The sequence below is a fragment of the Nerophis ophidion genome, linkage group LG03, assembly GCF_033978795.1.
Source record: "Nerophis ophidion isolate RoL-2023_Sa linkage group LG03, RoL_Noph_v1.0, whole genome shotgun sequence".
NCBI classification, from domain to species: domain Eukaryota; kingdom Metazoa; phylum Chordata; class Actinopteri; order Syngnathiformes; family Syngnathidae; genus Nerophis; species Nerophis ophidion.
This window is the reverse complement of record NC_084613.1, coordinates 69966647-69979591: the sequence shown is the minus strand read 5'-3', so window position 1 is coordinate 69979591 and position 12945 is coordinate 69966647. Positions and strand designations below refer to the sequence as shown.

Here is a 12945-nt window from a genome sequence, read left to right as displayed (position 1 = left end):
GCACACACATTGCCTGCAGAGCTGATGTGGCATCTGCAAAGCTGAAGTCTATGGTAATGAGAACGAGATAAAGTACAAACATTACCAATGATAATGCAATACATTTTTTTAAATTAGTTTTTACCCATGTTTACCATATTTACCATTTATATTTATCATACATGCAAAAATGCACAATAATTGTATATTGAGTTAACAATTTTAGGGATGCTGTTAGTAAGATTGGTCAATGTTTTGTTGTATAACCTGCAATGACAAATAAAATCTAATCTATATGTGTAATATATTTTATACTCTTTATAAGTTTAGAACAAAAAGAGCACAGTCTACCAAGTCAAATGTGTTAATCATACTTGGCCATTAAAGCTGATTCTGATATAGAGTAATTGTTATTGATTATTCACATAATATATCATAGAAGGCCATATTGCAGGGGTCGGGAACCTGTTTGGCCGAGAGAGAACCAAATATTTTAAAATGTATTTCCGTGAGAGCCATATAATATTTTTCAAAACTGAATAGAACTAAATGTGTGCATTTTTAAGTAATACCAACATTTTTAGAGTATAATAAGTGTCATATTCTTTTTAATAACAATGTTATTCTGAAGCTAACCAATAATATATCAAATACTTCTTACCATTAATGCGATTTCTTGAACAGGTGCAGTAGAAAACGGATTGATGGATTAAAATGCATGAGAGTGTTTTATATTTTGAACATTATTTTTAGCACTGTGATTACCAGCGGAAGTATTCATTACTTATTGTGTTAAGCAATGTCAGCTAAGATTTATCTGAGAGCCAGATGTAGTCATCAAAAGAGCCACATCTGGCTCTAGAGCCGTAGGTTCCCTTCCCCTGCCATATTGCAATATTCTTAGACAAAGAAGTTCTTTGTAATTATTATTGTTGTATTTATTATGAAATATATATTGGATTTAGATTTTTATTTAGGATCCCCCTTACCTGGTTGCCACAAAAACCCACAAGTCTTCCTGGGGTCCACAAACTCAATACAATTACAAGTAAAAGCATATAATTATAACTACATGATACAGAAAAAAATAAAAGCATCAATAAGAAAACAAGCAAACAATTTACAGTCACGGAATAATAATTACCATATGAATATAACTACACAATAGAAAAACAATTAAAATCATTAACAAGCAAACTAAGTTAAAAACTCAGATTAAATATTACTTTCTTTTTAAAAACCTGTTTACTTTCAATGCTGGTGAGAATTTGAGGCAGGTTTTTCCAGAGCGATACAGATCTATAAATAAAATATTTCCGCAAAGCATTTTTCCTGGGACGAGGGAGTACAAATATATACATTGGAAAATTCATGCTGGTATTGTATGAGCAAATAAAGGCCTCCTCTGTATGCTTGGGACTATCTGCAGGTGTGCACCGTGGTTGAATACTTATATGAAATACTTTCTGATCCATGTCATGTCTTTCTTTTCAAACAGGTCCAGAACGGCACAGAAGACATCGACAAGTCGTACCTGGCGCCTCCCCAGCCCGTCAAACAGTTTCTGATCTCGCCGCCCGCCTCGCCGCCCGTGGGCTGGAGTCAGAGTGAGGACGCCACGCCGGTCATCAACTACGACCTGCTGTGTGCGGTCGCCAAGCTGGGACCAGGTCAGTACTCCTGACAAAATTAATCATGTTTACCTCACCAGTGAATTTGCAGCTTAATCAACGTTTTTCTGAAAAAAAAAAAAAAAAGTCTCCAAACGTGAATGAAAACATCTTTATGTTTGTGCTGGACGATCACTTTAATCTGTCTTATCTGTTAATATATTTTCTTATCAACAAACAAAAAAAAAAAAACATTAAATTCTCCTGTCGAGCCAAGAACGACCAGAATGGACAAAAGTGCTGGACTGTTGCCTCTGGCAACTCGAGGAGTCAGGAAGTAGCTCTCTGTCCATGAGATAAACATCGGTGTGCAGCACACTGACGCCCTCTGTCGGTGTTGCCGTTGTAACTGCAGCTTGAGGCGTCGCACGATGAAAAGCTTCTTGCACAGCCAATTTCCGCTTGTCTGCGAGCAGTCTGATCGTATCTCCATGGCAACTGTGATGCAATCTGGAGACTTTATTCTATTCAGTCTGTCATGTGTTGTCGTCTGTGCTTTGAATAGCTGTGCACGGCCAGCCTTGAACACAGAGGCTGACTAGATTATGTCCTCTGGCTACAATAATTCCACAATTGCAATAATGGCCGTCATTATTGTTTGTTAGCTTTCATTTAAGGGATTTGCTAATGTATGAATTTTGTGCCCAGCTCAGATATATTTTTTATATTGTTATTATTTGTAGAGATACTGTAGTGACTGTCTACTGAGCCTGTATAGCGTAATCATTACACTCCTCTTTTTTGTCATCACTGTGACTGTTCCGCAGAGGCTCTGCAAAACAAAACAAAAACACACACAAAAGAAGTCAAGGAGAACCAAACCTCCATTTCAAAGCCTCAATGTTCCACTTCCTTTTTGAAGTGGAACATTGCAAAAAAAATGCACTGCAGAACTGCATGTATCAGAGCTTTTTTCCAGAAATGTTAGATGCAAGCCAATACAGTGTCATCCGTTTTTTTTTTTTTTTTGCTGATAAAGGACCGATATCAATATCGAGTCAAGACAACCCTAATTACAAGTAAACCCACAAAAAAAATCAAAGTGGAGACTTATTGTGTACATTTACCATCACTCCAATCCTTGACCTAATTGTTCACATTCTAGTTCCGGTGTATATGTAAATAAGAACTGCACTTTTTTTGGAGGTGTGTCTATCGTTCACAATACTTATATAAGACAAGCACAGACACTGTATGTTTTTCTTTCTTTCATGCATTCTAACTTGTAAATATATGCTAGCAAAACAACAATGAGCTAATGGGAGTCGCTGTAATCTGCTTATAAAAAGCTCAAAAAGTATCCCAAAACATCCATTTACTGATGGGATATTTATATCTTCCCGTTTGGATGAAGAATTATACATAATCCTCATTAGGCCTTGACGATTTTGCAAAAAATAATAATCACAATTATTTTTGTATTGATAGTGTTATCACTGTTAATTACACGATTATTCATTAATTGGAAAACATGACTTTTTATTGTACCACCAACCAGACAACAGAAGAATAAATTAATATTACATTTAAACAGAAGTGTAGATATAACATGTTAAAAGAGAAAGTAAGCAGATATTAACAGTAAATGAACAAGTGGATAAATAATCAATTTTCACAGTTTGCTCCTCATACGGCGTGGCAACGGCGTCCGTTGTGTCCTTGGGCAAGACACTTCATGCTTGCTCCTGATCGGTCCCGGTGAGCGCCTTGCATGGCAGCTCCCACCGTCAGTGTGTGAATGTGTGTGTGAATGGGCGAATGTGGAAATACAGTCAAAGCGCTTTGGGCTCATAAAAAGCGGTAGAAAAGCGCTATACAAGTACATTTCCATTTACCATAATGTTGACAAAATAATAGAACGATAAATGACAAAATATGTTACTGCATATGTCAGCAACTAAATTAGGAGCTATTGTTTGCGTCCTTAATAATGAAAGACAAGTTGTCTTGTTTGTTCAATATTTTATTTAAGGACAAGCTTGCAAAAGAAATATATGGTAATGTACCGTAAGATTTTTTGTTAAAATAAAACCAATAATGAAATTTTTGTGGTGCCCGTTATTTAGAAAATTACCAACATTTTGGAAATAATTTTGGTACTGGTACCAACATATTGGTATCGGGACAACACTGCTTTTTTAGGTGTTTATTAGAGGGCTTTCTTGGCGGAATAAAGAACCTCCCATCGACTCTAAAGTAAGGTGACTTTTAATCACCTTTGTTTACGAGTTAAAGGCCTACTGAAATTAGATTTTCTTATTCAAACGGGGATAGCAGGTCCATTCTATGTGTCATACTTGATCATTTCGCGATATTGCCATATTTTTGCTGAAAGGATTTAGTAGAGAACATCGACGATAAAGTTTGCAACTTTTGGTGCTGATAAAAAAGCCTCACCTCTACCGGAAGTCGCAGACGATGACGTCACAAGGGTGAGGGCTCCTCACGTCCTCACATTGTTTTTAATAGGAACCTCCAGCAGCAAGAGCTATTCGGACCGAAAAAGCGACAATTTCCCCATTAATTTGAGTGACGATGAAAGATTTGTGAATGATGATATTGATAGCGAAGGACTAGAAAAAATAATAATAATAAAATTAAATAAAAAGCTACGGCTCGGGCGCCGGCAGTGTGAGCGTTTTAGATGTAATTAGACACATTTACTAGGATAATTCTGGAAGATCCCTTATCTGCTTATTGTTTTAATAGTGTTTTAGTGAGATTGTAAAGACATACCTCAAGGTCGAATGGCTGCGGTGAACACGGTGTCTCAGAGAGAAGCCAAGGAGCCAAGCTCACTTCTGCCTTTTAAACAGCTATGCAGGAGGACGAATAATCCAATGTTGTCTCCGGTAAGATATAGATCACAATTTTCCCATCCAAAAACATGCTAGTTGACGTAGAGAAACATGTTCGCTTGACCGCTCTGTGTTAAAAACAAAGTAACACCGGCTGTGTCTCCGTGCTAAAGACAGCTGCAATACACCGCTTTCCACCAACAGCATTGTTCTTTATAGTCTCCATTATTAACTGAACAAACCTCAAAAGATTCAGCAACACAGATGTCCATAATACTGTGTAATTATGCGATGAAAAGAGACGACTTTTAGCCGTAACTGGTGCTGAGCTAATATTTCCTGACAGTCCGTGACGTCACGCGCACGCGTCATCATTCCGCGACGTTCCACAACAAGAAACTCCGCGGGAAATTTAAAATCGCAATTTAGTCAACTAAACCGACCGTATTGGCATGTGTTGCAATGTTAATATTTCATCATTGATGTATAAACTATCAGGCTGTGTGGTCGGTAGTAGTGGGTTTCAGTAGGCCTTTAGAATGCATTAAAAGAAGAAAAACATTTGTGTTCTTGTCTCGCCTGGGGATTTTGAAAGATAGGCAAAATTCCTCAAAAAGCGCAGTTCCCCTTTAAACACTTGGTTGGCCCAGGGTCTGTTGGGATACATTACGCTCATCTGCTGTGTCACCATGACAGGCGAGAAGTATGAGCTCCACGCCGGCACAGAGTCCACTCCCAGCGTGGTGGTCCACGTGTGCGAGAGCGAGACGGAGGACGAGGAGGCGGGGCGGCCGAAGCAGGAAATCGTGCAGACCAGACGCCCGGACGGTCCCCCGAAGGTCTTCAACTAGAGACGGCGCCTCGACGCACACACACAGTGGCCCACGCTCGTTTTGGCCGCCTCTATGACCTGCAACACATCTCTCCTACTCTCTCTCTCTCTCTTTCTCTCTCTATCTCTCTCTTTTGTCTTGCACTCACAGAGAGCGACGCCCCTCATTTCAGCCTAAAAAAAACCAACAATCATTGATCCAAATGAGGCGTTTTTTGCCAAATGAGGCGGCTTGGAAGGGAATGATGAGATTCTAACACACACACACACACACACACGCAAACACACACACAGTCTTCACATTCCTGTGGGCAGCGGGTGTTGGAGTGACTGTGCCCCCCCTTTACTGACCCGCCAAAGTCCTTGGTTTGCAGCAACAAGGGTGAGGGTCACCAACAGGGGGCGCCATGGTGTTCACATGTACGCTCTCGCTAGTGCTAGCTCGCTAACCGGTTAGCTCACACCTCAATGCGAATGGTGTTTTATGCACAATGTGTGTTTTTTTTTTGTTTTTTTTCACTCATGTTCATATCAGGTCCTGTTTGCATGTATATACAGTACACACACACACACACACTACTGCGTGATACACTACTAACGGAATATACCCACACTGCACGGAGCGCCATATGTGACTAACAAGTTTCACTTTTTCTCCTTTTTTTCCTTTTTTTGCTTAACTACTAGATGTGTGTTCTTATTGTGTATTTGATACACTTTTTGCATGCTTAATTCTGAGCTGAGGTTGTTTTTTGTTTTTTTTTTGTTTTGTTTTGGGAAATGCATGATGCTGACTCGTCAAAAAGCACATTTACGGCTGAGGAGTTGTTTTCTTCCCGCTCCCCTATAATTTGAATGTTACGACACCTCCAGTGCTGTAGCTAAGCTTTTGTTCTGACGGCTGCTCTTTTTTTTTTTTTTTAATTTAATTTTTTTTATTATTATGGTTCTTGACGTCTAGCTTGTAAATATAACGCTCGTCTTTTGTCCGTTTGTGTCCTCGCTGTAGGAAAAGGGAGACTTTAAAGATGCCTGATGAGATGTCGACCAAACATTCTCACGTATTTCCACAAACTGGAGGATACCACTTTGACCATTGTCACCTTTCCGTTTATTTAAAGGCCTACTGAAACCCACTACTACCCACCACGCAGTCTGATAGTTTATATATCAATGATGAAATATTAACATTGCAACACATGCCAATACGGCCTTTTTAGTTTACTAAATTGCAATTTTAAATTTCCCGGGAGTTTCGCCTTGAAAACGTCGCGTAATGATGACGTGTACGCAAGACGTCACAGGTTTTTAGGAAGTATGAGCGCTGCGCACACACACAGCTAAAGGTCGTCTGCTTTAACGGCATAATTACACAGTATTTATGACATCTGTATTGCTGAATCTTTTGCAATTTGTTCAATTAATATTGGAGAAGTCAAAGTAGAAAGATGGAGTTGGGAAGCTTTAGCCTTTAGCCACACAAACACACGGTGATTCCTTGTTTAAAATTCCTGGAGGTGAAACTTTCCTATGGATCAGAGCGTGGTCAAGCGAACATGAATCAAGACGGAATGTCAACCAGCAGGTTTCGGTGAGAAAATTGTGGTTAAAAAGTCGCTTCTTACCGGAGAAAAGCTGAGCTTGTGCCGTCGACTCCCCTGAGACATTGGCGTCAAGACACCTGTGGAGACACACCTCCGACTATCAGGTAATATTAAACTCACTAAAACACTAGCAACACAATAGAAATATATGGGATTTCCCAGAATTATCCTAGTAAATGTGTTTAAAAACATCAGAATCCGTCCCAATGCAATCGCGTTTTTTTTGTTTTTTTTTTCCTAGTCCGTCGCTATCAATATCCTCAAAAAAAAAAAGGATCTCCTTGCCTCAAATTAATGGGGAAATTGTCGCTTTCTCGGTCCGAAAAGCACTTTCTGTTGGAGGCTCCCATTAAAATCAATGTGAATATGTGAGGAGCCCCCACACTTGTGACGTCATCGTCTGCGACTTCCGGTAGAGGCAGGGCTTTTCTCTTAACACCAGAAAGTTGCGAACTTTATCGTGGATGTTCTCTACTAAATCCTTTCAGCAAAAATATGGCAATATCGCCAAATGATCAAGTATGACACATAGAACGGACCCGCTATCCCCGTTTAAATAAGAAAATCTCATTTCAGTAGGCCTTTAAGACGCTATAACCAATCCGTGTTGGTGAAAATAGGCTGAATAAATATCTATTAGTATTTCTGTGTTCATACCATTCAACATTACTTTGTATCGCTTTCATGGGAGCCAAAATGGCCCCCGCTTGAGAGAGCTCTTCAATAGATGCTTGTCAAGGTAACGTCACACATCTCTGCGCCATGTATTTGTTTATGTAGTACAACACGTAAAAAAAAAATCATAACCAAAAGTAAAGTGAGAGTAATCATCTGTTAGTAGCTGAGGTACTAAAACATGCTAGTATGCTAACAAAAGAGAAAGGCACTAGTTAGCCTGCTTGCTAACCAAGCTAAAAACCAACAATACTACTACTACTACTAATATTAATAATAATAATAATAGAGCTAATATTTCTTTCTGTGGGTGAGGTTTATTGTTCACACACTTAACAAAAAGAGGTTTATGCTACTCTCAACAAGAAGTTTTAAAATTTGCACCACTTGTCCGTAATAGGTAGCCAAACACGCTAAAGCGAACAAAGCTATGGAGGTTGCTTCATAGTTGCTGTATTCAAGGTGGAAATACAGTGAATTAGTTCTAATGACTGAATGTCCTGAGTTACTATTAACATGCCATTGTTGTATCGAGCAGTGCTGTTGGAGTTGTACAATAGTGGTAATGGAACTCAACTAACAGCCAAATTCAACTCTTTTTTTTTTTTTTTGCGTTATTTCATTGTAAAACACAATCAGTAGCTATTGCGCGCCACACATTTAACGTCTACTTATACAATTTGGAACATTCTTGTCACCAGGAACTGAGAAACTATTGTTTATTTTGGAAACACTCAGGTTTCACTGACTCACAGGTTGACAATGAGTCAAGGTTTACTGAATCAGGAATACTTGACAAAGAATCAAGTTGCGCTGGCTCACAGGTTGAGAAAGAATCAAGTTTATGTGACTCATAGATTGACAAAGGCTCAAGTTTCCCTGACTTACGGCCTTACAAAGATCGGCGTTTTACTGACTCATTACTAGACAATCTCGAGTTTCACTGACTCAAAGGTTGACAAAGACTTAAGTTTTAATGATTTACAAATTGACAATCAAATTTCATTCAGTCACGGATTTACAAGGACTCAAGTTTTAGTACTGATCAATAAAGACACAAGTTTCACTGACTCGCAAGTTGACAAAGACTGGAATTTCACTGACTCAAAGGTTGACAAACACTTAAGATTCACTGACTCATGGATTGGCAAAGACTTACGTTTTAATGATTTACAAATTGACAATCAAATTTCATTGACTCGTGGATTTACAAAGACTCAAGTTTGAGTACCGATCAACAAAGACTGGAATTTCACTGACTCGCAAGTTGACAAAGACTGGAATTTCACTGACTCACAGGTTGACAAAGACTCAAGTTGCTCTAAGTCATTGTGACTTGACACAAACTCATTTTTCACTGACTCGCGGGTTGACAAAGACTCGAGTTCCAGTGACTCGTGGGTTGATAAAGACTTCAGTTTCACTGACTCACAGATTGACAAAGACTAGAGTGTCACCGAGTCACGGGTTGACAAAGACTTGAGTTTCACTGAGCCAGGGGTTGACAACGACTGGAGTTCCAGTCACTCATGGATTGATAAAGACTTTAGTTTCACTGACTCACAGATTGACAAAGACTCGAGTGTCACTGAGTCACGGGTTGACAAAGACTCGAGTTTCACTGAGCCAGGGGTAGACAACGACTGGTGTTCCAGTGACTCATGGATTGATAAAGACTTTAGTTTCACTGACTCACAGACTGACAAAAGACTTGAGTTTCACTGAACCAGGGGTTGACAAAGACTACTGTCACTGACTCACAAGTACTCGAAGACTCAAGTTTCACTGACCTCAACTTTCCCATCAGTACTTGGGAAGAAGTTGTTTTGCGCCACCTGTTTGTTCACATGTAAACAAAAAAAGTCTTATATTCGGGTCAAAGCAGTACAACCATCTAAAGTAAAATATGATTAAACTCACTTTTATTTGCGTTATTATCCATTAGTTTCTGTTAAATGGCATTACATTGGCCAATTAATGCCCACTGAAAGTTTTGCGTGGTCCCAAGAACTATTAAAAATAACCCTGAAGCATTTAAAGGTGGTAAAACTATTTATGTGATTGCTGTCACTTTCTTTTTCTTTTTTTTACAATGGCAAAGGACAATGGCCCGTGATCGAACAAACGATGCATAAAAGGGTCATTAATAAACACAAGATGCATGTGAGCACTTTAACTATCAGTGTTTTGTGGTGGTCTCCTGTTTATTTGTTGTCTTGTGTCCGTCTGGTGTCCCGTTACTCCCCACCCCAGCCTCGATTTTGTTGGTTTTTGCGTAACAAAATCGTCATTGCTTTTTATCATGGTCTCATTGTCATGAGCGAAGTCGGATCACCGTTTGTATCGGCGCCACATTCAACTTGAACAGTACATGAAAACAAAACGGGAAGTGGGTTGGCGGGAACTCCCTTCAGGGCCGGCGTGGTGACTTTTTGTATATTTTTGTACATAATATGCCAAGTTTTTATGTTGCTGAGGCTCGGTCCCAGTAGTGTGTGGCTTCTCTTGTTGTCATGGAGACAAGTCATTTCTGCGCCTACTAAAACAAACAAAAAATAAGATGCTGTTTGTCATTTTTGGTTTCATATTTTCTTTGTGACTACTATGTCTTGTATTGTAGGAAATGCAGAAAACAAGAGTAGCAAAACAAGCAATAATTTACAGTTCTATGATACCGGTATGTGTAATGTCATGTTCTGTACATCTTTCTCAGAGATCGCTGTCTCTATCTTACAGTATCTGCTTCTATTTGTGTAGTATGATAGTCCTTTGTTTCACAAAAAAAAACGACATAAAGACTTATTCTTAAAAGACATGTTTGGTGTCATTTATTGTAGGGAGATTTATCTGAACAAAACACAACCCTAATATTTGTTCAATGTGCTTTTTTTTTTTTTTTTTTTTTTTTTTTTTTTTACAGATTGCTTTAACAAATCACATAGTTTTCTTTCCAGAGTAGGGAAGTGATTGTAAAGAAGTAATACAATTAGGCTGTAAATGTTATATGATGTAAGTGTTTTATCCCTGTATATCATGTTTTAATATATTACCTATAAATTACAGCTGTCAAGTTTAATGCAATAACTTGAACATTTAATCACAAAACATAGCATTAACCATGTATAATTATAATTTATTTTTACGACACATACTCTTTCACCTGAACCGTTGATACCTGAAAGTTATACGAAGAGTGAGGAGACTTAGACTGGTGGCAAATTTTGCTCTAAAGCAATCCCTGATGGTATTTACCCAATGTAAATCTAAGTTTTGAGTATTTGACCTTTGAACAATTATCGTTTATGTAATTTGTCTCAAAATGTGTGGTCTTTTTAGTTTATTTACATGGTGCTTTTTACAATTGTATATCATGTTTTAATATATTCACTATAAATTACAGCTGTCAAATTTAATGCAATAACTTGTGCAATTAATTACAGAACATAGCATTAACCATGTATAAATATAATTTATTTTTACGACACGTACTCATTCCCCTTAACCGTGGATACCTGAAAGTTATACGAAGAGTGAGGAGACTTAGACTGGTGGCAAATTTAGCTCTAAAGCAATCCCTGATGATATTTACCCAATGTAAATCTTAAGTTTTGAGTATTTGACCTTTGAAAAATTATTTTATGTCATTTGTCTCAAAGTATGTGGTCTTTTTAGATTATTTACATGGTGCTTTTTACAATTGTATATCATGTTTTAAAATATTCACTATAAATTACAGCTGTCAAATTTAATGCAATAGCTTACGACACGTACTCCTTCACCTTAATCGTGGATACCTGAATGTTATATGGAGAGTAAGGAGACTTAGACTGGTGGCAAACTTTGCTCAAAAGCAATCCCTTATTGTATTTACCCAATGTAAATCTACGTTGTGAGTATTAGACCTTTGAAAAATGATCGTTTATGTAATTTGTCTCAAAATATGTGGTCTTTTTAGTTTACTTACAAGGTGCTTTTTACTATTGTATATCATGTTTTAATATATTCACTATAAATTACAGTTGTCAAATTTAATGCAATAACTTGTGCAATTAACTACAGAACATAGCATAAACTATATATAATTTATTTTTACGACACATACTCCTTCACCTTAACCGTGGATACCTGAAAGTTATACGAAGAGTGAGGAGACTTAGACTGGTGGCAAATTTTGCTCTAAAGAAATCCCTGATGGTATTTACCCAATGTAAATTTAAATTGTGAGTGTTTGACCTTTGAAAAATGATCGTTTGTGGCATTTGTCTCAAAATATACGTAATTACAGGCAAGTAATTAACTGATTAATCAAAAATCACAAGGGTGATTAAGCTGATTTAAAAAAACTGGTTTGATGGCATTATATTTTTGTTCTATTAAAGATTATATAATATTAGAAATATCCATCTGTCCATTTTTCAATACTGATTATCATTATGGTTGTGGGTAAAAAATTAGTAATTATATATTTACATACAGAAGTAGATGTTGGGAATATTTAAGCATGACTATTCGATTTGGAATCCTTGCTCGATTCAACACGATTCTCGTAATGTAGTATTTATAAATGACAATAAAACCTTTTCAAAAACAGGGTACATATTACAAAAGCTCAACTTGGCTGCTGACATACGACCTAAACGTGTTGGCCAAAAAATAATAAAAATAATCATAACACAATGAGTACACCCTGTGTTTTTATCTTTGAAAATTCCCACACACAGTATCTTATTTGGTTTCGATGGTGAGAAGAGGTGCCAGCGACAAGATGACTCAAGACCGTAAGAATGTGTGTGTGTTTTTTTTAAATGGATTTTTATTTACAAAAATCACAGAATGTTAATCAGTCTAATAAAGGAAAGTATAGTCTGTGTTGGCACTGCGATGAGGTAGCAACTTGTCCAGGGTGTACCCGCCTTCTGCCCGATTGTAGCTGAGATAGGCACCTGCGCTCCCCGCGACTCCAAAGGGAATAAGCAGTAGAAAATGGATGGATGGATAACAACCCCAATCCCAACTTTACAAAAATTGACAAAACATAAAAATAAAATACTTATTAATTACAATACTAAAAAAAGTACATTAAAAAATTAATAAACGCAACAACTATCATAATATCAATAATAGTTATTTCATGTTTTTATTTAAAAAGGTACTCTTGAAAAAAATTGCAAAGACACTATAGTTGCTATTCTTGAAAATTATGAATACATTTCCAATCAGAATAAATACAATTTGCAATTTGGATGTGACTCAAATATTGAACACTCCTTATGCATATATTATATTTCATGGGTTTAAATTGTTTTTGTTTTTTTTTAACCATAGATAAATTGTACATATAATTGTTTTGTAAAGGGTTTAACTTGGGCAGAGGTTGATATTGATCC

The 12945-nt window shown here is 37.4% G+C and overlaps 1 protein-coding gene across 2 annotated transcripts in view; it reads left to right on the top strand.

Annotated features, from left to right (window-relative positions):
- Positions 1–10369, top strand: part of rcan3 (regulator of calcineurin 3) — a 92003-nt gene extending 81634 nt beyond the window's left edge. For both annotated transcript variants that reach the window (XM_061895960.1, XM_061895961.1), the window contains 2 exons: positions 1478–1649; positions 5144–10369. In XM_061895960.1, the coding sequence (XP_061751944.1) occupies positions 1478–1649; positions 5144–5298 (327 nt within the window). In that variant the 3' untranslated portion in view covers positions 5299–10369. The remainder of the gene's footprint in view (positions 1–1477; positions 1650–5143) is intronic.
- Positions 10370–12945: the final 2576 nt, after the last annotated feature.